The sequence below is a fragment of the Colletotrichum lupini genome, chromosome 4, assembly GCF_023278565.1.
Source record: "Colletotrichum lupini chromosome 4, complete sequence".
NCBI classification, from domain to species: Eukaryota; Fungi; Ascomycota; class Sordariomycetes; order Glomerellales; family Glomerellaceae; genus Colletotrichum; species Colletotrichum lupini.
In genome coordinates, this window is record NC_064677.1 from 6,882,813 (window position 1) to 6,903,879 (window position 21,067).

Below are 21,067 nucleotides of genomic sequence, written 5' to 3' on the forward strand. Positions count from 1 at the left end.
GTAAGTAAGTCTAAGAACTCGAAGCAGAGAACATCCAAAACGGTACAGAGTACGGAGTAGGGGCCGAATGACGAACCAACATCCTGCCTCTCCAAGCAGTCTTCAAGAAGCCGAAAAAGCATTCGATCGACATTCTAGAAGAACCTGCATTGAACAGCCTAGGTAGTCAGTTGAAATGGCACAAGAAACATTGGGTCCATGTTCCGGAACGGCCAGGGCCCTTGATCATGGATACGGACGGGATTCTATGTACAGCGTCACAGCCATTCAATGTACCTGAGATACCTACCGTCAGCTTCTCCCATCTTCGGGGAAGGCGCGGCGGTTTTTGCTCATGTCATGTACCAAGGTCCAAAGGTACGAAGTACTCTCAGATACGTGACACTTTTAGACCCACACTACCTAGGGGGGGCGGCCACCGTCTGTCGTCCGGGCGTCTGAGGTGTGAGGTGTGAGAGGTGCGAGGATGAGGGACAAATTACCCCTCGCCCCGTCCCCCGGGGGAGGTACGGTACGGTACGGTACGCTTGTTCCTCAACAAAGATCTACTACTTCAACGACCTTACATCCTCTCTTCTTCTTTTTCCCTCCTCTCCTTCTCTCCTCTCTTCCTCCTCAAGTCAATCTACCACCAACAACCGCCACAATTCCTTCATCAAACATCACCATGTCTTCTTCTCTCGACCAGCTCAAGGCCACCGGCACCGTTGTCGTCAGCGACTCTGGTGACTTTGCCTGTCAGTCCACCCCGCCTTCTTCCTCCCCGCCATTCCCCCAAAATCTCTCAAAAACTTCCTGATCACCACTTTGCCACCACAACCTCGATCCATCACAGCCAACATGGTCAATGGATTGAGGCATGATACCAATATACAGAGGACGTTTGCTGACTCTACGACTATACAGCCATTGCCAAGTACAAGCCCCAGGATGCCACCACCAACCCTTCCCTCATCCTCGCCGCCTCCAAGAAGGCTGAGTACGCCAAGCTGATTGACGAGGCCGTTGCCTCCGCCAAGAAGCAGGGCGGCTCCGTCGACGAGCAGGTTGACAACGCCCTCGATGCCCTTCTCGTCGAGTTCGGCAAGGAGATTCTCAAGGTCGTTCCCGGCAAGGTCTCCACCGAGGTTGACGCCAGCCTCTCCTTCGACACCAAGGCCTCCGTCGACAAGGCCCTTCACATCATTGACGTACGTCTTGTATCCCGACGTTGGATCGTTTTGAGCAACTTTGCTAACATCCACCCCAGCTGTACAAGGCCCAGGGCATCTCCAAGGACCGCGTCCTGATCAAGATCGCCTCCACCTGGGAGGGTATCAAGGCCGCCGAGATCCTTCAGCGCGACCACGGCATCAACACCAACCTGACCCTGATGTTCTCCATCACCCAGGCCATCGCCGCCGCTGAGGCCGGTGCCTACCTCATCTCCCCCTTCGTCGGCCGTATCCTCGACTGGTACAAGGCCGCCCACAAGAAGGAGTACACCAAGGAGGAGGACCCCGGTGTCAAGTCCGTCGGCACCATCTTCAACTACTACAAGAAGTTCGGCTACAAGACCATTGTCATGGGTGCCTCCTTCCGCAACACTGGCGAGATCACCGAGCTTGCCGGCTGCGACTACCTCACCATCTCTGTACGTTTGCCACCTCTTATTGTAACCTTGAATGGTCCAGAGAACCACTAACTAACACGTTCACCAGCCCAACCTGCTTGAGGAGCTCCTTAACTCCGACGCCCCCGTTCCCAAGAAGCTTGACGCCGCCGCCGCCTCCAGCCTCAACCTGGAGAAGAAGTCCTACATCAGCAACGAGCCTCTCTTCCGCTTCGACTTCAACGAAGAGCAGATGGCCGTCGAGAAGCTCCGCGAGGGTATCTCCAAGTTCGCCGCTGATGCCATTACCCTCAAGGACATCATCAAGCAGAAGGTCCAGGCATAAATTGCCTGTCCTGATGCGGAAGCGATGTAACCAAGAAAAAACAAAAGGCCACGTCCGCGGGCGAGACAACTTTCCCGTTGGGAGGAGGATATATCATGATGTGAGAATGACTTAATGAGAAGGAAAACAAACAATTCCACCCCATCACACACATACCACACACCCCAACAAACGGCGCGTCAAGTGATGGAAGAGGCGCTGAGTTGTGTGGAAGTCAACTTATTTTTTTTTTCAGAGGGAGGCATAAAATCACAAAGATAGACTGCTTGGTAGCAAAAATCCGAGAAATTGGTCTCCCAATGTCCCGAGTTCAGAATGTGAATTTGTATTGCTCTAATGACTAAAACGCCTAGTGGGATGATGATGATGATGCTGTCCTTCATTACGGTAGTTGCTGCTGATCATGTCCCTATGCCTTGTGGGTGCAACTTATTTTGTACAATGAAACGTCTCTTGGTGGTGTGTTAGAGACGTTGGCGATGACTTGTAGGTATATCCATTTCCGTCGTTCCCCTCTCTTGAGATGGGGAAGTGTTGGGCAGCCAGCCCATACGCATGCAGATGCAATTGTTTCTCCTCACCTTCGTTTCTGGGTTGTCCGTCTTGGACATGCAGTTTGCTTGATGCGCTTCTTTTTTTCCCCTTTTCCTCTTCTTATTAAGAGACGATACGTCTTCCTTGTTCAGGAGGGAACGCGTCTCTATGACTCGGCCTCGTCCACCTCCTCACTGCTCTTCTTCCCCTTCTTGCTCTTCTTGTGCTTCTTGTTCCTCTTCTTGTCCTTTCTCCCTTCGTCCTTGTTGCACTCTGTGCTCTTGACGGCATGCGTGACGCCGCCGTCGGCAGACGCCTCGATGACGAGAGCGGTCAGCTCCCCGCCGTTGACGCAGCCCGAGTCGAGACCGAACGTGAACTTGTCAATCTGCAGCCCGCGCTTCGAGTCGTGGCCGTAGGCGACGGCGGTGCGGGGCTCCTTCTCAGGCAGCGCCTTTTGGTGGGCGTTCCACGCCTTCGGCCAGCTGCTGGAGCCGTCGCGGCGGTCGGTGGGGATGGCGATCTTGCGGTCGTGGGGCTTGCGGCGGCGCTCGTGCTCGCGCTGGATCATGGTCTCGGTGACGCCGGGGGCGGCGGTGTGGGTCCTGCGGTAGTCTTCGAGGGCGCGGTGGGCTTCTTGCCGGCGGAGCTCCTCGCGCGGGTAGACGAGGCCGCGCATGTTCATGACGGCCCAGGGGTCTTGGTGTTTGAGGGAGAGGCCTGGGACGAGGCCTGCGTGGACGACGACGAGGTTGCCGCCGATGGATTCCACGGCGCCGACGTCGAGGATGACGGGGAGGGTGGAGAGCCACTTTAGTTGCTTGCGGGTGAGGGAGCGTGCGGTGGCGCGTTCTTTGGAGTCGCCGTGGGGGAAGATTGAGGGTTCGAGGTCGTCTTGTTCGGTCTTTTCTAGGGAGGCTTCGTCTTCGTCTTCGTCCTCGCCTTCTTCTCCTTGGCCTTCGGCCTCGGGTGAGACGTTGTCGGTGGGAGGTTCTGCAGGCTTCTTGTCCTCCTCCTTGTTCTCCTCGGCCTTGGCTTGTCCTTCCTCCTCCTCTCTCTTGGTGACGGGATTGCCGTGAGCGTCCGAGTCGGTAACATAGGTGGTCTTCATGTTCTGGTGTGCGAGCAGCACGCGGTCCTCGTGGTTTCCGCGTACGGCGGAGGCGCCGAGGCGCATGGCCAGATCGAGAACACCGCGGGAGTCGGGGCCCTTGTTGACCATGTCGCCAGCAAAGACGAGGTGGTCGCCGCGGGACTTGTCAAAGTGCAGCTCCTCAAGCAGTCTGTCGAGTGAGACGCGCATGCCGTGGACATCGCCGACGACGATGAGCCTGCGGCTCGGGTTCTCGCGGGAGGGAAGGTGACGCTCCGGGAGTGTGGCGATGTGGACGAAGAGGTCGGTGAAGCCTGGGCGAGCGGTCTCGCCGTAGGACATGGGCGCATCGGCTGGTGAGGGCTCGGATGCTGTCTTCGCGGCGGGCCGGCGACGGATGGCTGATGTGAGGTCTAGGGAGGCGAGGCGGGCTGCCGCGAGGAAGATTGTGGTGAGGATGAAGAAGGCGGCGACGCAGACCACACCACGCCGCGGGCGGGTCGGGGCTGGGAACGACATGGTGGTGACCTTCTTTCTCTGCGGACTCTGGTGTGTGCGTAGGTCTTGTTCCCTTTTTTGCCGTCAAGGTTTCCCGCTGCGCAATGTGTTGAGACGAGACGAACCAGCCTGCGTTTGATTTGCTGAACCCACGATGAGGTCTGAACCACCACTTATATGGGATTCTTGTCGTCTTTCGGAAATAGGGCGTCGAAGCGGGTTACCCTGGACCTTTGAAGATGAAGACCTCGTGGGTTTTGTATCCGTAATGGTGGCGGTTGGCGCCTTTCTGTACCCGTGCCGCGGTTATCGACCCAAGCTTAAACCGCCGCAAGCTTTCGTTTCGAGATTGGGTTTACGCGTGCGGGATGTGGCGCCGGTGGAATGGACGAATTGGAGACGGGACGAGACGGAATCGTTATTTTTGACGTATGCGGATGGTTTGACAGCGTCCAAGGTTTTTCCCAAGGTCGAAAAGTATGGGATTCTGGGGGGTAAGGGAGGCCGCGTGTACGGAAATGGGATGTCGCTCTCTCTTTTTTTTTCGAGTCGTTCTTATCGCATTGATGGAAAGGGGCCCGGCGCAGTCGTCGTCGTCGTCGTCGTCCGACAGGGGTGGCTGCGCATGCGTGGATCTTCAAGGAGAATTAGGGTCGTCGGAGATGTATTGCCTCCAAAGTCTTGTATCCTGGGTATCCGTAAGGGAAAAGGTAGCAACAAAAGAGAATAGGAAGAAACAAACAACGAAGAAACCCCAACCGAAAAGGAACAGGCTGACAAGGACACGAGGGAAAGAAAATACCAAGACGTCTGGGCGGAAACGAGGGGAGGAGGGTGGAAGGATGAATGGAGGATACCGTGCAGATTTCGCCAAGAGAATATGGAAGAGAAATCCGAACACTGGTGACTGGCCAGGCTTGCTAGGACCGGAGTTAGGTAGGCAGATTCACCTCAGGTCCTTGGGTCCTTCAAGGCTTAGGGGCCAAGATGGGCTGTTTGCGTCGCCAAGTCGAGTATTTTGGGTGCAGATTCGCTGCAATTAGCTGTAATTTGGTGCAATATGCTCGTCGACTTCTGGGAAAGTCGGCACGCGACGTGGCATGCGACCCCTGCGACCCCTGCAAGTTCCCGCTGGGCGCTTTCCCCGTCCCGTCAGCAGCGTCAGCACCCTGCACCTTGCTGATCTGCACCCAAATTAACCAAACTCTCTCTCAAAACTGCGTATCCGTACTTACCTACATAGTATGTACTGCCTGCACAACTGCACAGAAGCCATCACTGCTGCAGTCAGTCAGTCTGCAGTCCGTGGGCGAAGGATCAAAGTGGGCGGACTCGCTCCCGCTGCAATTGGCTCGGATTCGTAGGAAAAGACGACGGCGGGGCGGGGATGGGGCAGGTGGGCGGAAGCTCAGAATACTTGGTACATTGTACTTCAAGTTCCACGTTGCTCAAAGTCAATTCCTACCCTGGTGCCATCACTCTTCCCAACCTAGAGTTGCTTCTTCTCTACGGATAGACTCGAGGCTACTGTTTGGGAGGAATCCCCAGCTGATCTACAATCGCTACTGCTGACGATCGGCAGGGCTGAGTCTCCCTCCAGCCTTGAGTAACCTATTATCATCTACTGAGACACAGACCCTTCGCACAACATTCTTCTCATTCTGCGCCCGAGTCCCACTCGACGGGACTGCCCGTATCACACATACAGCCATCCCCCACCGAACGCCTACTTATTGCTCCAGGCACTGCCGTTCTGTATCTTTTCTCAAGGCTCCCGGCGGCGCTCTAACACCAAGGCGCCAAGGTAGTACGTCACTGCGGCACAGCATCCCATCTCACAAGTTCCTCAACCAAACCGAATAACCAACCTCTCCACCCCCTCCCTGCCTGGTGCGATAGTTGCGGCCTCGGCGTACACCCTCTTTGGAAGGTCGACTTGCCGACTTATCCAGAAAACTTGGAGCTAGCTTGGTTGGCCTCTAATATGTCTTAGAAGAACGTTAAGAAAGAAGAAAGTTCGAACTGGGGGCGGCTTGATAGAGTTGAGCCCAGTTTAGCAGAAAGTCTGCCGTGCAGGGCTAGCAACGGCAGCTAAACTCCCTACGTTTAAGCTCATCCCGGCAAATAATGTGGTTGCCAAACTTTCCACGTCCTTGGAAAGCAACCGGTGATGCGCCGGCTTACTCTTTAGTTTAGAGAACTTGGAGAGCACTTGCCAACTCACTCTAGCCTTTGTTGGCTACATCTGATGCGTAGGGGAGGCGTTCAAAAGTCCAGAACGAGTTTCTTCCGCGGCTGCAACGACTAAACGACGCCATTGTCAGAGTTTAGTGGTGCTGAGTTGTCGGCCACAAAGCGCCACTTTCGTCACAGTCACAGGGTCAACATTAGCCAGGCCTGTCCACAAATGAGTGCGATTGGAGAAAAGAAACCTCCAGAGCGATTCCCCGTTGAGAGAAGACGTCAAAAATATGTTGTTGCTCGAATTGGCAAAAGAATTTGACCAGCATGGGGGTCGAACCACAATCTCCTGATTCCACGGTATGTCATAGTCAGACGCCTTGCCATTGGGCCAACCGGCCAGACAATTGAAAACATCTCAGATGTCCGTCTCGGAATCGTGAGTCGAGATGCGGTCTAACTAGTCCGCAGGCCTCCCGCCGCGTGAAGTTGTTGGCTTTGTGAGTCTTCTCCGGTCGAGTGCAAATCGACCTCGAAGTTAAGGTCAGGTTTTTCGGTTCCTGAAGCTAAGCTTGTAGATGCGAAAGAGGTTGGTCACTTCCTTTGGACCAAATAACATGGAAGATTGTGAACTTCGAAGCAGGCATAAACAATGCTTCTGGATTTACAGCTATGTCTTCGAGAGGAGCTGTTTCAACAACGCAGTTAGTCTTTGACAACCCTTTATTGTTCCTTGTTAGCTAGCAATGTCTTGGAATACGGTACTCTACAACACACTCTGTTTTGAGTCCAAGAGAATCTTATGGCTTCCTCAGGTCTACCTAGAGCTACCTGCCTGGGACCTCCTACTCATTGCCAATACCTTAAAAGAACCCGGTGTGGTCTGGAGGTCGTTCACCACGCAGACCTCTTGTGAGGAATATAACACGGAATTCGAACTTGGTTCAATTGATTTCTGACAGATGAGATATAGCCACAAATGCTTCATCGTTTTATAACCACCATGAAGCCGCTTCTGGCAACCCTCCGACAATCGCTCTCAGTAGGCACTTATATACAGAAGTCTGACACAAACACAAGGATGAAGATACTCACAATAGCAGTAATCGGCCCCAGAGGCTGTGGTAAGACAACATTTATCCGATCCCTATTCGAAAACGCGGGCGACTACGTAGCCGCCCAAGATGACGACATCAGCATACACACAGCCAACCTCGATGATCAGAACCTTCAAATGCATCTCATTGACACACCCTGCCTCTCTCCCGACAAGCGGCATCTCCCAGACGTGGAGACACTCAACTACATCAAGACCCGGCTCAAGTCCACGGACACACAGATAGACGGCGTCATCTACCTCCAGCGCATCATGGATCTGAGCAACGCTGACTACGCAGCTCGTAACCTGGACGCTTTTTTGAACGCCTTCAAGTCCCGTGGATTCCGGCACGTCGTCGTCGCTGCCACAAACTGGGATCGTGTTACGAGTGAGGCTGACAGCTCGGCGCTGGAGGGGTACTTCCACGATCATCTGGACCGCGAATCTTTGGCCAGCTCACTGGGAGTACGGATCCAGCGAGCTAGGTTGAGCGACTCGACGGACGCGAGTTGGGATCTTTTGGAGAGTATGAGGTATGTCGAGACGCCGGAGCCGTCTCCGCCGCCTTCACCACCGCCACCTACCCCGGCTTCACCATTACCTTCGTCTCCCGCCCCCGACGCCTCTTGGGTTCCTGGTGGTCACGATTGCGAAGGGCCATCGTCTGCTGCAACTAAAGACATCCGTAAGGATATGAAGTCGAGAAAGGGGTTGTTTTTATACTGAAGGGAGATCCAGCAGCAGAACACCTCCAGCAAATTCTGACTGAGCTCGTGTCAGATGGCGAGGAAATTGGCGTAGGCCACAGAGTTGAAGGCGAGTTGCCCTGTGGTGACGAGCAGGTGACGGCTAAATCTGAGTAGGTTGCACCGAGGCTCCGTTCGAGAGGTCTGTTGTTCAGGCGTCCCAAGATGCATCGTAATGTAAGTTACTCAAGTGGTCGTTGGTCAATGCTGCGGGACAGTATCATGCAAGATGAATTGTAAGCTTTGTGGTAGCTATAGGTGATACCTTGAGGTGTAAAAGATGTATCTCTCAAAGCTAGCCGCATAAAAGCGTCCATCGTGTGGCACTGTTGCACACATATTCTTACGATTATAGTCGTAAAAGGCGGCACTGGTATCATCATGTACTAGGTATCTAGTGGTACGCGGTCGATGAAGAGTCTTTAGGCGAGCTTTGGGTGTGCGAAACTCGAGTTGCACAATATTCATAGTGTCCTAACGCACCTTAACCATTGTACCAAAGAGGCGGTTGAGATCCTGGAGAGTTCCAACTGCCGACATGATTCAAGTCGCCCATAGTATGTTTGCATGCAGTTTGTCGATGTTGGAACCACGATAGGCCCAATCAAGCTTGCCAAGGGCGTTTATCCTTCCAGAGTCTCTTATCCCTTTAAGTACGTCACATAGTCCTTCATGTAACAAGACAAAATCCAGTCCTGGCTGTGTATTGCGGTGTGTGGCATAGTCCACCAAACAGTACCTACTCTTCGGTCGCTGACGTGATGTAGTATCTCCATTGTATAGACTATGAGACAAGATAGGCTGATGACTAATGAGGATACCTTGTGAGGCTCTTGTCTAGAATGAAACATGACTACAGAACACACGATGATGGCTCACCGCTCGCATGTTTCGGGTTGGCCAACGCCCGGCCAAGCCACAGCCGAGTCTGACATGTAACACACGGTAAACCGTTGACGAGCTGTAGCGGCTAGATGAATCTCACCCTTCATGACGGTCTCACTAGCGCCCCGATACAACGTGGTTAGGATTTTGCTTGCCGTCTTGCAGGAGCTGAAAGATAACCGAGATGGAGTGGGATGCTTGATCCTCGCGGAAAGGATTTCTCGATTGGCAATATTTTTGTCTGACATCTCGCAACCAACAAGAATCCATCTCGGGCAACTGCCCTTTAGAGACGACGCCCCACGACGCCCCGTTGCAACCTCGTTGTCTCAACCCCAGTCCATTCCGTGCCGCTTCGGCAGACTTGTTTGCTGCACAAACATTGCCCACTCCAGGCTTCCTTCGACGATCGCGACACTTTATAAACTCACGATGCCTCGGCCTCCAAATCATGATTCTGTACAGGTAAGACCGTAGCCCCGGAGCTTCAAATCCTAAGAGTCTCAGTCTCGTCACTTGAAAAACCATGTTGCCGCACATCGCAAGATATCTCTTCTTTGGGATCGTGTCCCACGAATCCCTCATCCCAGCCCACGACTCCTCCTACACACCAACGTGCAAATCCTACCCGGGCACCGCTGACTGGCCCCCCGCAGCAGAATGGGCCCGCCTCGGCGAGTCCCTCGGAGGCGGGCGACTTCTCCGCCCGTCTCCTCCGGGAGCTGTCTGCCATCCCGGACAGGACGCCTACAACGAGACCGCCTGCGCCGACGTCGAGTCCCGGTGGAATTCGTACGAGCTCCACGTCGACGACCCCGTCTCCGTCGTCTGGAGCAACTTCGCTAATGACTCCTGCCTTCCTGACCCGGCTTATCTGTGCAGCGGTGACGGATACCCTGCGTATGTCGTGAATGCTACCACGCCGGAGCATGTCAAGATTGGTATCGATTTTGGTATGTTGCGTTTTTATATCTGCTTCCGTCCCGTGTGTGTGCTTGGTGTATGAGTGTTGACTTGGTTTTATAGCGAGGAAGAACAATGTGAGGCTCATCGTGAAAAGCACTGGGCATGATTACCTAGGTAGATCGATTGCCCCTGGCTCGCTCTCTATCTGGGTGCACCATTTGACGGGCATCGAGTATCATGCGGATGAGTTCAAGCTCTCAGGGAGCGATATCACCATACCAGGAAGTGCAGTAACTGCCGGAGGCGGCACCGAGATGTATGACCTCTACAAAGCCACTGCTGAACACGGCCAGGCCATTGTCGGTGGTACCGCTAAGACGGTGAGCGTCGGGGGGTATGCTACCGGAGGCGGCCACTCGCTGCTCGCGCCGCGTTTCGGTCTGGCGGCGGATAATGTCTTGCAGATGGAAGTCGTCACGCCCCTCGGCGAGATCTTGACTCTCAACGAGGCTCAGAACGCTGACCTGTTTTGGGCTATGCGCGGTGTAAATATCCCTCATTTTTGAGACCTTACCTTGAGTACTGACTTACATAGGGAGGAGGATCAACGTTTGGGGTTCTCACCTCAATCACCTTCGCAACACACCCGTCCCCCCCAATCACCCACACGGCATGGGCGATGCTCACCGAGCTCAGGTCACCCATCATTCCAGACCTGGCCGCCTACTTCCTCTCAAACGTCCCTTCCCTCGAGAAGGCGGGCCTCGCAGGCTACGCCCTGATCAATTCGCACATGCCGAACCCTGTCAGCTCCCCGGGCCTCCCGCCGAACGCGGCGGGCGTCATTGGCATATCCCTGATGCAGGATGACACGGACCGGGAAGAAGTTGACAGGATCTGGACGTCAATCAACCAGACCGTCATGGAGCGCTGGCCCAATGTCACCTTTGCCAAGATTACCACCGAGTATCCGTCCTGGCTTGACTTTTATGATAAGAATTATGACATGAACAAGGGCGGTATCAACAAACTACTGGCTTCCCGTTTGCTGGATGAGGAGGCTTTGACGGAGGATTTGGAGGTTTTGGCTGGTGCAGTGAAGACGGCGACTGATAATGTGGGCGGCATGTATGCGTTTTTGGTATCCGGGAAGGGTGTGCACAACGCGAAGCCTAGGGGCGGAGGTGATGCGGTTCACCCGGCATGGAGGACTGCCTACATCCACGCGAGTAAGTCATATTCATTCGTCTAAGAGTAGTTCCCTGAGCTGACTCCTATTTCTCACAGTCACTGCCGTTGGATGGACTTCGTTCAATGAGACGTCCAAGAGTGAAGCCGAGAAGAGCATTTACGATTCGGTTGAAGGCTTCCGACAGTTAACGCCTGGTGGAGGATCCTACTTGAATGAGGTAAGCCAAGCATAACGTTCGAAACGAGTACGTTTGGGATTCTCATTAATGTGTCACAGGGTCTGTCATATGAGGAAGACTGGCAACATACGTTTTGGGGCACCAACTATGAGCGCCTTCTCAAGATCAAGAAGACCGTCGATCCAGACGACGTTTTCTGGTGCCAGCCCTGTGTCGGGAACGAGGGATGGAAGCAGAGGAGTGACGGGCAGCTTTGCAGAGTCTAGGCTGGTACACTGGGAGGCTGTGTTTGTCGAAACATTGTGGCTTCTGGGCTAGAAGTGAGACTGGATTATGTCACTCAAAGTAAACCATTCAATGGGTGTTGTGGAATGGCAATGAGATCACATTATAATTCAGATTAAAGTCTACTTGGACTCTAAAGTCGTGCCTCACGACTTTCTAGTCGGGTTCATAGCCTTCACCCAAGGCTTCCAGATATCCTCAATGGTCTCGGGAGAGTTCCAACCGTTCCACTCATAGTTGGTCAAACCCCACGTATCGGGCACACCCTGCCCGCCGGAGCGCACACGGTAGCTACCAGCAAGACCCCAGACCATCCAGCTAACGTTGTGCTTGACGGTGTACTCCCTCAGACACACCTGAAGGGTATCGTTGCGAAGCGTATCGTCCTGGCCGTTGCCAAATTCGGAGAAGATGACGGGCGTCAACCGGCTCGCCTTAGGGCAGTCGTTCGTAACATTGCAAGCCGCAGGCTTGTCAATACCCAACGCGTTGAAGCCGTTGCGGTAGAGACCCGCCTCGATGATGGGGCACGATCCCGTGTCGACATCCTCGCTCATCTTGTACAGGTGCAGCTCCCAGACGAGCTTGTCCGCCCAGGCGTGGCTGTCGAGATCAAACACCTTTGGCTCGCGGCGGGCGGCGTCGCGGATGGCGGTGCACTTGTAGCACGGCGCCGTGAGGTAGTTCTTGCCCGAGGTGAGGGCAGACAGGTCCTGGCCGTACTGCATGCCGCCCCAGAGGATGAGGACGTCCGGGTTGGCCTCGTGGATGGCGTCGGCGCCGGCGGAGAAGTTGCCGACGAGGGTGTCCCAGTTGTAGTACAGATTCGTCACGTTCCACGACTCGCGGACCTCGTTGCGGAGGGAGAGGGAGACGATGTTGGGGTGGGACTTTGCCCAGTTGGCGACGTAGGAGAGGCCGCGGCGCCAGTGGGTGGTGTTGAAGTTGACGTCGTCGAACCAGGCGTTGCCGTCCGTGTGGGAGCAGCACCACTGGGCCTTGCCGACGTGCACGTCGGGGGAGATGAAGATGCCGCGCTCGTAGGCGGCCTCGACGATGGCGGACCAGATTTCAAAGCGGGTCGTCTCGCGGGTCCAGGTCGGGTTGTTGCGGATGATTTCGTTGGTGACCTTTGTGCCGTTGACGAAGCCGAGGGCCGTGATCATGGCGACTTCGAGGGGGACGTCCTCGCCGGCGCGGTCGTAGATTTGGTCGACCATCTCGATGGCGTAGCCCCTGAGAAGAGTGTGAGCTGAGGTATGGCTAAGACTTGCGATGGATCACACGCATGCAAGATTCAAGGGCACTTACATGCGGATGTAGTTGAAGCCAACGCTCTCGACATCATCGAGAATCTGATCAACTGAGGCCCATTCCAGACCCTCAGGAACCATAGTCTCTCCTTCATGGTTTGTTAGTCAGGTGCTCTTGTAAAGTCTTCACTAGATGTTGGACGTACCACTCATCGGCCAGTTGACACCAGCCCAAGTCACAACCTCACCACGGGCATTGACGATGTCACGTCCGCGAGTGCTGAAGGGAGCGTAGGGCCACGAGTTGCTAGTCTGGTTGCCGGCCTGCCTCGAGACGGCCTTGTGAGAGCCATAACGAGTCGAGGCGGGAGTCTTCATGTACTGGGCGCATGTCGACGACACAAGCGCCGCAAAGGCGATGGCAAGACCCTTCATTGCGGAAATAGAGACTCGCGTAAAGACCTACGTGAGAGGCAAAGCTGCAATGAGAGAGAAGAAGGTTACACTGGCGAAGAAGAGGAGGACGGCCTCTCTCTTAAAAGGACGTAACATCCATCGAAGATGCTGGCTGGGGCCATCTATGGATGGCCCGGAAGTTGGAACCATTGGGCAATGGCTTTGTTCGGCTCCGCATCCCCCGCACCGTTATTTTCCTCGTGTTTAATGAGCATCGTCATTCGACCCCGATTCGATCGTGGACCAACATCGGCTTCCAAGCTACGTTTGGGTTGGTGCTGGGCGAAGGGGCGGTGGGCTTTTTACCGAAGCTATTTCAACCAAGGTTTGGGGCCGGTCAAGGCCAGGATTCCCCCCATGGAAATATCTTCCCCGAGGTGCTCCAGGTGACGGCATTGGGCCGCTTGAACTGGTGGAGTCTTGGAGAAAGCTCTAGGCATGGGTTTACCCCGCATTCAATCATGGGGGATGGTGGAGATGGGAAAGAAGAAAACAACTTAGATTCTTAGAAATCCTTGAGAAAAGACTTATTTTGTTTTTGCCGGCAAACGGTGTCCCGGGGGCGGGGATGCTTTTCGGAGCCGGCCCGAAAGTGGTGGTCTGCCGAGACTAGATCGTCTGATCTCCCTCGATTTCGTCCACAAGCCAAGTGGGAGCCTGTCTACTGACACCGACACCAACAACCCAACATCAACTGGTTGAGTTGACTTCCAGTTGACTAGAGTTACCTTGGTCGATTTCGGACCAATAGTCAGACATCGACATTCAAGGTCGCCCGATAACCATAAGCTGACGATTGAACCCTTGAAAATCATAACCACTTCATGAGAACAAGAAAGAGCCTTATTTCCTTCTCTCTGCAATCGCGTCAGGGCCAAATTTCGCTAGAAGTACAGTTTCAAACCGGGAAATTCTACATGTGCGTGGATAATGAAACAAACATGAACACGAGACACTAAGCCGCAAGAGGAGAACGAAAGTAGTCTGTATTTTACGAGACATTCGCTTCTCAGTACAGAACCGGGTCTGATCAGAAACAAAAGTCTGCCTTGTATGTTAGCCTGGGAGACAAAGTGATCAGAGCAGCCATACAATATTCTTCTTGGCGCCTTAGCGGGTTACACCAAGAGAGTCAGCACTTAAGCTGTGTCTCAATACATTGAGATACTGGCAGTAATAATAGCTAATGTGTGGCGAGGGGTCAGGCTGAGCCGGTTTTCTCAATGATGGTATGTCGAAAGCGCAGGCAAGTCTTTTTGTACGACTTCAACCGAGGGAACGGCCAAGAAAAGATGGATATAAGGCTGTTTACCATCCCAAGACGATACATAACTCTTATGCTGAAAGGCTTCCACTGCCGATCTATCTGCTTTTTTCATACCGTATGTCATCGCAAGCCCCAGTACAGAGACGAAGTATGTCATCGGTTCGTAGTTCCCTTCGGGAGGACCCGATGGAAAGCGCTGCTGCACTGCAATTGCCTCCCATTGATGTTTCACCCGACCCTCTCTATGTGTTTTCCTCTCCTCCACAAGAAGCAGTTGCCCCCTCCAGCCGCGTGTCCACTCCGGAATCCAGACAGGAGCGCAATGAACCGGCTCCTCGATATAGTCTGATCGCCGACACAGAGCCAGCTGGAGACATCGAGCCATCTGCGCCTTGTGCCAAACCAAGAGTCATCGATGGCCGATCCCGCCTTCTCTCCTTCGGCGAATACCACTGGTCGCTTGAACTTTCCGCAATTACACTTAGCATAATATCTTTCGCTGCAATCCTCGTTCTTCTCCCCCTCTATGAGAATAAACCGTTATCATCCTGGACCTTCTCGATATCGTTCAACGCCGTCATCTCAACTCTTGGAGCTATGTCCCGGGCCTCACTGGCATTCGCCATCAGCGCTTGTATCAGTCAGGGAAAATGGAACTGGTTTCGAAGAAGAGACGAAGATGTCATGGTCTTCGACCGTTTCGAAGAGGCTAGTCGGGGACCCTGGGGAAGTGTTCGTCTGCTTTGGTGGACCAAACTTTCGTACGATAGTCTCTTGAATTGATACAACCAAATCATAGGCTAACATTGTCATGCAGGCATTGGATCGCTCTTGGCGCCCTTTCCGCGGTCGTCTTAGTAGGCTTTGAACCATTTCTACAAGCCGTCATCGCCTTTTCCGGAGAAGACGTCACTGTCAACCCCTCAGAAATGAAAAACAGTATTGGAAGAACCCAGAGACTAGACGCGGGAGAGTTTTCAGTCTATGGGTTTGGACGAACGAGCGTCAAGATGCCAAAGCCCTGGGGCTTTTTCAGCCAGGTAGCCATGAAGTCCAAGTGTGACTTTGGTGCAATGGCAGCAGTGTGGGAAGGCTTCTCCGATCTCAGCTCCTCTGAAACTATAAAACCAGCCTTTGATTGTCCAACAGGCAATTGTACTTGGGATCCATTCCCATCGGTCGCGGTCTGCAGCGCATGCAACGACATATCACACGCGATGAACAAGTCGAAAGGAAAAACATATCTTAGGGACGAAATCATTACCCTGCCGGACAGGAGGAACTTTCCCGATAGCTTCCTTCATAACTACACCAGATTCGAGATTCCGGAACTGAACCTAAGCATATCGAATTTCGATGGGTTCAGAGCTGTTGGAGTTAACATTGACGAGGAAGTCAGAAGCGCCGAAGTTACCGCACGATCAACCTACAACCCGGGACGAACACTGACGTTTGGACATCTCCAATCCATGATATTTTCTTTCTCTGTAATGTCAGCAAGCACTGACTATCGCCAAAGGAAGCAGCGTTGGGAAGACGAAGATGTTACGGCCAACGAGTGCGCGCTTTACTTTTGTACCAATGTCTATCAATCTGTTGTCGAACAAAATGTGCTGCATGAAAAGGTCATCAGTTCTCGGGCCAACCGGAACCTGGACTCCTTCCTAACTGGAGAAAACTTGAACAACTTCACTCTCACCAAGGCTTTCAACGCCTATATGAACTATTCACTTCATATCGGAATCTTGGACTCGCCCCGCACAGATCTGCAACTCCTTATTTCTCGAGATGAGTACTTCAAAGACACTGGTGTGGCCTTGGAAGAAGATTTGAGGTTCAATATCTCACACAACACCGCTGGCAGCCTCATTGAATGGATCGCTGTAGGACTTACAGGCCGGAAAGACACGGCATCAAACGTACCAGATGAGACGGAACTACTAGTGTATCCTTGGGCTGCGGGCACAAGTCCTGGCAAAACGCCGACGGACCTTGTCACCAGCTTTGCAGCTTCACAGAACATCTCAAGGACATTTGAAATGGTTGCCGCGAGTCTGACAAAATGGATCCGAAATCGTTCACTACAGAGTGATCCGTATCCGGGGACAATGAAGGTATGGGAAATCAAGATCAGAGTGAACTGGGCGTTCTTATCACTACCTATTGGTGCGTTGATAGGCGGTTGCATCTTCTGTATGCTGTCGATGTTGGAGACGCGAAGACTCAGGCTCCCTGCTTGGAGGGGAAGCTCCTTGGCGACGCTAGCCCACGGCCTTGATGCGGAGTCGAGGGCTTTCTTGAGGGAGGCGAGTGATAGCGCTCGTATCGCCTCCCAGGCGCGAACTTTGGAGGTCAAGTTTGTCGATTCTGAAGGCGGACCAGAGCTGGTTCGTGGGAATAAGACTGGCAGGCCTGCCCGTGATGCTGCTTGATGCGCCTGGGTAGAGGCATTGTTAACGGCGTGAGTGTTTTAATGTCATCGGCAGGAACTGTCAGGAGGGCAAACAACTCTTTCCTTTAGATTAAATGACACAAAGAGACATGATGTGTATTTGCTCCAAATCATGTGTCGCTTCTAAATCAGAAGTATGTTCTCACTTAGTCAAGCTCTTCTCCGGGTTCTTCTCATAACGATTACACCACTTTCGCCACTCCTTCGCGGCCTTGTGCATCACAACCCTTAGATCCTCCTTGACATCGTTAACCTCCCAAGCCTCATCTTCCCAGTTCTTCTGACCACGCGTCATGGCGGGGGACCAGCCAATCGCTTCCAAACATTCCCTGATTTTATGTCAGCTTTACTTTTTCCGATGAACTGAGGCAGGTGAGTTGGGAATGAGGAACTTACACTTCCGTGGGCGAAGACGTGTATCTGGGAAACAGTCTCGAGTCGACACGGTGACACTCGGCTTCCAGATATCGCGTCAACACGTCGATGCGGTTCGCCGGCTTGAAGCTCAGCTGGAGCTTGTCCTCCTTGGCCAGCTCGGCCTCTGACTTTTCAGGGTCGATGGACTCGGGCTTCTTGGATGTGGAGGCGATGCGCTTGGTGACGGAGCGCGCCGTCTTGGAGCCCTTGATGGTGAAGTAAGCCCACACAGCTGTGATGAGTCAGTAAGTAAACCGCAATAGGCATGGATGTTTAAGTGAAGAAGACTTACCGTTGACTTCAAAAAGCCCAGAAACGGCAATCATAACCAAGTCAATGGCCAGCGAAACAGGAAGCAGCCCAGTCGCGATGATGGCGTCGCGCTGCGCCTTGGACTTTGTCCGCAGCATGGAGTTGACGAATTCCTCCCTCATCGCCTCGGGCGTCATGTTCATCGACGGCGAGTACACAAAGACAATCTCCTCGACGCCAACCGTCTTCTTCGTCTCGTGAGAGGTGTGGGCTGGGTCATCCTCCATGAGCTCGTCTTGCTCGTCCTTGTCGGCCTGCTGGGACTTGAAGTAATCCTCTTCTTCCCTATCACCCTTCTCTTCGGCCAACTTCTCATTCCTTATTTTCTCATCGAGATCCTTGTCCTCGGAGGACTTCTTCTCCTCATCGTGAAGGAGATTCTCCGCGTCGTCGTCCTTGACATCGGTGCTCTCACGCTTCTTCTCGTCAAGGCTCTTCTTCGTCTCTTTCTCATCCCCCGAAGCGCCCTTGTCCTTCTTGTCCTTCTTCATCCTCCCCTTCAGCGAAAGCTTGCGCGATATCGCCGACGGCGGCCTCGCCGGAGGCGTAACGCGCGCCAGGTAATCCAAATTACTCGTGGTGGTGTACTGCATAGCCTTGTCCACCCCGCGCGTACACTTTGCCTTGAATCCCGCCCAGCTGGTCGTCTTTGCGTCGCTCATCTTGGCCTGCCGCACCTCCGTCTGCCACTTGCGCTGCACCTTGTGAGCTACGCCCTCCTTCACGCCCTCAGGCGGCGCCTGAAGAGGCGGAGGTGGGGGCGTGTAGATGAGAAAGCGGGTAGGGATGGCATCAGAGGGCGCTTTGGAGCCCAGCCAGGGCTTAGGAAAGGGTACAAGGTAGGTGATGAGCTTGTGGGGGTCTCGGCTGTAGTGGATTGGGTTTGAAGGGTCGTCGTTGCCAAAGTCGGAGCCTTGGCGCTTGGGGGGCGGCATGATGCCTTCTATGGAGGGTGTTCTTGAGAACGGCGGCGGTTCCTGGCTCTGGGAGAGCAGCTCTGCCACGGCCTTGGGGTGAGGGCGGGCTGGTAAGGGCGGCGGAGGTCCGTTTTCCTCTTCTTCCTGGAGACGCTCCGCGAGGGCGCGGTCCTGGTCCTCGTGCGATGAGAAGGGGTTGGAGGAGAGCGGCCCGTTAGTGCTCCAAGCCGGCTGGGTGTGTCGTTGTGGAAGGGGTGGTGACTGGCCTTCTTCCTCTTCCTGAAGTGCCAGGGCCATTGCGTAGTCACGATCTTCTTGCTCTTGGGCTGCCGGATCTCTACCGTAACCGCCGTGCTCTTGAGCATAAAAGTCGGGGACTTCTGACACTGGTCTTGGATTCGGGACCGGCGGCCGGTCTTCAAAATCTGGGAGCGCTTCTGCGACTTTGCCCTTGTCGATCGATGAAGGGCGCCCATTGGCGTTCGAGTGATCGGTGTTGTGGTACAGCACCGCAGGCTCCGGATGCGTCTCAACGGCTTTGCCCTTGTCGAATGAAGAAGGGTACTCAGTTTGAGGGGAGTACGTTGCATCGTAATACCGTTCGGCCTCCGCAGTATCAACTGAGTCTGCATGAGAGAATCCCGTGTCGTGGTGTAATACAGCGGGCTCGGTCATGGGCGACACATGATAATCCTCGTCCACCTTAGTTTGACTCGGCGAATCAAAAGTAGACGCCGTGTGGTGAGTCGAGACCTTGGACTCGTGAGGCGGTGTTGCTGGTCTATGAGTGCTTGGCGGATCGTAAATATTGTCTTCCTCCTCAACCTCCGGAAGCGCTCCGGCCGCTGCCGCCTGCCTCTCGGCATCCCTATCCCGCCAAGACAGATTCGAGCGCACGCTGTTTGAACGAAGGGTAGAGGGCGTGGCAGGAATGATGTTCACAGCCGGAACCCCGCTCCTCGGTTCGACGGGTGAGTCGTCTTGGGCGTTATCATACCATCGATGCTGAGGTTGCTGCTGTTGCTGCCGCCCAGACTGAGGCTGGCCTTGGCCCGATGGCGATGAGGAAAAGAAGAGCTCTTGCTCCGCAATGGAGCTCGTCGTGTGACGTTCCCTTTCCTGTGTGGTGTCCATCTTTGGCGAGAAGACGATGTTCTCTTTCTTGGCGATGCAGATGCAACGTGTTTCAGAGAAGATCTTTTCCAAGTTTTCGAGAATTCTTAGAGGTTCACACAAGCATGAAGAGAGAAGGAAGAGAGTTCTTTGGGTTCACTTGACAAAATAGGCGCGCATCACTGATCTGCCTCTGAACCTTAATATTGCGCCTCCCCATGAAGAAGGCGAACACACTTTCCAGTCTTTCAACGGCCGGGAAGGGAACGCGCAACACGAGCTGCGGCGTGGGCGAGGAAGGGGGCGGATGACGTGTTTTCAGATATTGAGGGTGTGGCGCAGTGCCATGGATTGTGGCACCGGCCCAGCAATTGGACTTTTGTTCCTAGGCATTCACGCATTCAAGGCGATGGATCATGGCTGATTAAACGAGCTTACCTTGAACGAACAAGGATCCAAGCAGCGGATAGTGTGGCTAGAGAGAAGGCGTTTCATAGCAGAGAGGGGGCGATGCGTTGTTCATTGTTTGTTGGGTAAGGCATAGTGATGTGATCCTGGCCTCACTTGGATCTCGGGGCGGCCTATTCTCAAGAGTTGAGAAACCGTCACGTGATGGTTTATTGGAATGAGCGACAGGCATCTCGTTTGTAGCTCATGTCGTTCGTGAAAACTAGAGATCTTGCCAGTCCAACCTTGGTGATGTCGTCCCCCGATAACCCGGAACTCCAAGTCCCGATGCTGCGTCTCTGTCGAGAATGAGTATATATAGCGACTTTGCTCACCAGAGAGCAGCCAAGGTCTTGGTGGGTTTCGAGTGGGTTGCGATACGACGGCTGGGCTAGGTGGAAACGCGGGCAAAGCCAGAAACTCCGTGGGGATGCGACATGTATAAGCAAAATAGTCCAATCGCTCAAGACATTGGAAGTTGCGATTTACCATGGTGAGGCTTCATCATGAAGGTTGAGAAGAATTGTTGTAAGATAGACGTTGAGAATGGCCGGCGCGTATCGCAACACCACCTTTGCCTCCCGGAGTGGGGTTTTCAAGGTCTGTAAATAGACCGCTAGACCAAGACAATATGTTTGAATAGCCAAGGAAACCCGTAATTTCCCTCCGATATTGTCCGTGCCTATCATCGACTAGGTTTCGCAACTCTGGATGTCGTTCGGAGTCAACGACGCTGGCGGCCCTTAATGCTAGGCTCCGTCCCGTTGTCCGCCTTCCGCGTATAGTAAACACCAAATATAGCAGTTCATTTCATCAAGGCGAGAACTCGCCGTGTCAGTTAGTGCCTTATTACCTTCCGTACGAACACGCCATTCATCAAGCGACTGCTTAGCGGTGGC

The 21,067-nt window shown here is 53.8% G+C and overlaps 9 protein-coding genes and 1 non-coding gene across 10 annotated transcripts; 6 read left to right on the forward strand and 4 right to left on the reverse strand.

Annotated features, from left to right (window-relative positions):
• Positions 1–667: 667 nt before the first annotated feature.
• Positions 668–1,937, forward strand: CLUP02_09138 (transaldolase; the record flags this gene model as incomplete). The annotated part of the gene is made up of 4 exons (XM_049288118.1): positions 668–737; positions 907–1,190; positions 1,250–1,633; positions 1,701–1,937. The coding sequence occupies 4 exons, from the start codon at positions 668–670 to the stop codon at positions 1,935–1,937; spliced, it is 975 nt and encodes a 324-aa protein (XP_049145262.1).
• A 700-nt stretch (positions 1,938–2,637) lies between these two features.
• CLUP02_09139 (calcineurin-like phosphoesterase) lies at positions 2,638–4,083 on the reverse strand (the record flags this gene model as incomplete). Its single annotated transcript, XM_049288119.1, has 1 exon — positions 2,638–4,083. One exon carries the CDS (start codon positions 4,081–4,083, stop codon positions 2,638–2,640), a length of 1,446 nt encoding a protein of 481 aa, XP_049145263.1.
• A 2,479-nt stretch (positions 4,084–6,562) lies between these two features.
• On the reverse strand, positions 6,563–6,644 carry CLUP02_tRNA126. The gene has a single exon. It is a non-coding gene; the product is annotated as a tRNA-OTHER (tRNA).
• Positions 6,645–7,246: 602 nt separating this feature from the next.
• Positions 7,247–8,264, forward strand: CLUP02_09140 (uncharacterized protein; the record flags this gene model as incomplete). Its single annotated transcript, XM_049288120.1, has 2 exons — positions 7,247–8,027; positions 8,206–8,264. The coding sequence occupies 2 exons, from the start codon at positions 7,247–7,249 to the stop codon at positions 8,262–8,264; spliced, it is 840 nt and encodes a 279-aa protein (XP_049145264.1).
• A 391-nt stretch (positions 8,265–8,655) lies between these two features.
• Positions 8,656–8,888, forward strand: CLUP02_09141 (uncharacterized protein; the record flags this gene model as incomplete). The annotated part of the gene is made up of 3 exons (XM_049288121.1): positions 8,656–8,724; positions 8,782–8,799; positions 8,856–8,888. 3 exons carry the CDS (start codon positions 8,656–8,658, stop codon positions 8,886–8,888), a joined length of 120 nt encoding a protein of 39 aa, XP_049145265.1.
• A 611-nt stretch (positions 8,889–9,499) lies between these two features.
• Positions 9,500–11,515, forward strand: CLUP02_09142 (FAD binding domain-containing protein; the record flags this gene model as incomplete). Its single annotated transcript, XM_049288122.1, has 5 exons — positions 9,500–9,926; positions 10,000–10,424; positions 10,475–11,108; positions 11,167–11,288; positions 11,348–11,515. 5 exons carry the CDS (start codon positions 9,500–9,502, stop codon positions 11,513–11,515), a joined length of 1,776 nt encoding a protein of 591 aa, XP_049145266.1.
• Positions 11,516–11,680: 165 nt separating this feature from the next.
• CLUP02_09143 (beta-1,6-galactanase) lies at positions 11,681–13,222 on the reverse strand (the record flags this gene model as incomplete). Its single annotated transcript, XM_049288123.1, has 3 exons — positions 11,681–12,770; positions 12,846–12,936; positions 12,994–13,222. The coding sequence occupies 3 exons, from the start codon at positions 13,220–13,222 to the stop codon at positions 11,681–11,683; spliced, it is 1,410 nt and encodes a 469-aa protein (XP_049145267.1).
• Positions 13,223–13,271: 49 nt separating this feature from the next.
• CLUP02_09144 (uncharacterized protein) lies at positions 13,272–14,386 on the forward strand (the record flags this gene model as incomplete). Its single annotated transcript, XM_049288124.1, has 7 exons — positions 13,272–13,286; positions 13,330–13,714; positions 13,764–13,892; positions 13,947–13,993; positions 14,073–14,133; positions 14,196–14,267; positions 14,325–14,386. 7 exons carry the CDS (start codon positions 13,272–13,274, stop codon positions 14,384–14,386), a joined length of 771 nt encoding a protein of 256 aa, XP_049145268.1.
• A 274-nt stretch (positions 14,387–14,660) lies between these two features.
• On the forward strand, positions 14,661–16,942 carry CLUP02_09146 (uncharacterized protein; the record flags this gene model as incomplete). Its single annotated transcript, XM_049288125.1, has 2 exons — positions 14,661–15,271; positions 15,328–16,942. 2 exons carry the CDS (start codon positions 14,661–14,663, stop codon positions 16,940–16,942), a joined length of 2,226 nt encoding a protein of 741 aa, XP_049145269.1.
• A 162-nt stretch (positions 16,943–17,104) lies between these two features.
• Positions 17,105–20,216, reverse strand: CLUP02_09147 (uncharacterized protein; the record flags this gene model as incomplete). The annotated part of the gene is made up of 4 exons (XM_049288126.1): positions 17,105–17,291; positions 17,359–17,611; positions 17,672–19,805; positions 20,160–20,216. The coding sequence occupies 4 exons, from the start codon at positions 20,214–20,216 to the stop codon at positions 17,105–17,107; spliced, it is 2,631 nt and encodes an 876-aa protein (XP_049145270.1).
• Between the last annotated feature and the right edge of the window lie 851 nt (positions 20,217–21,067).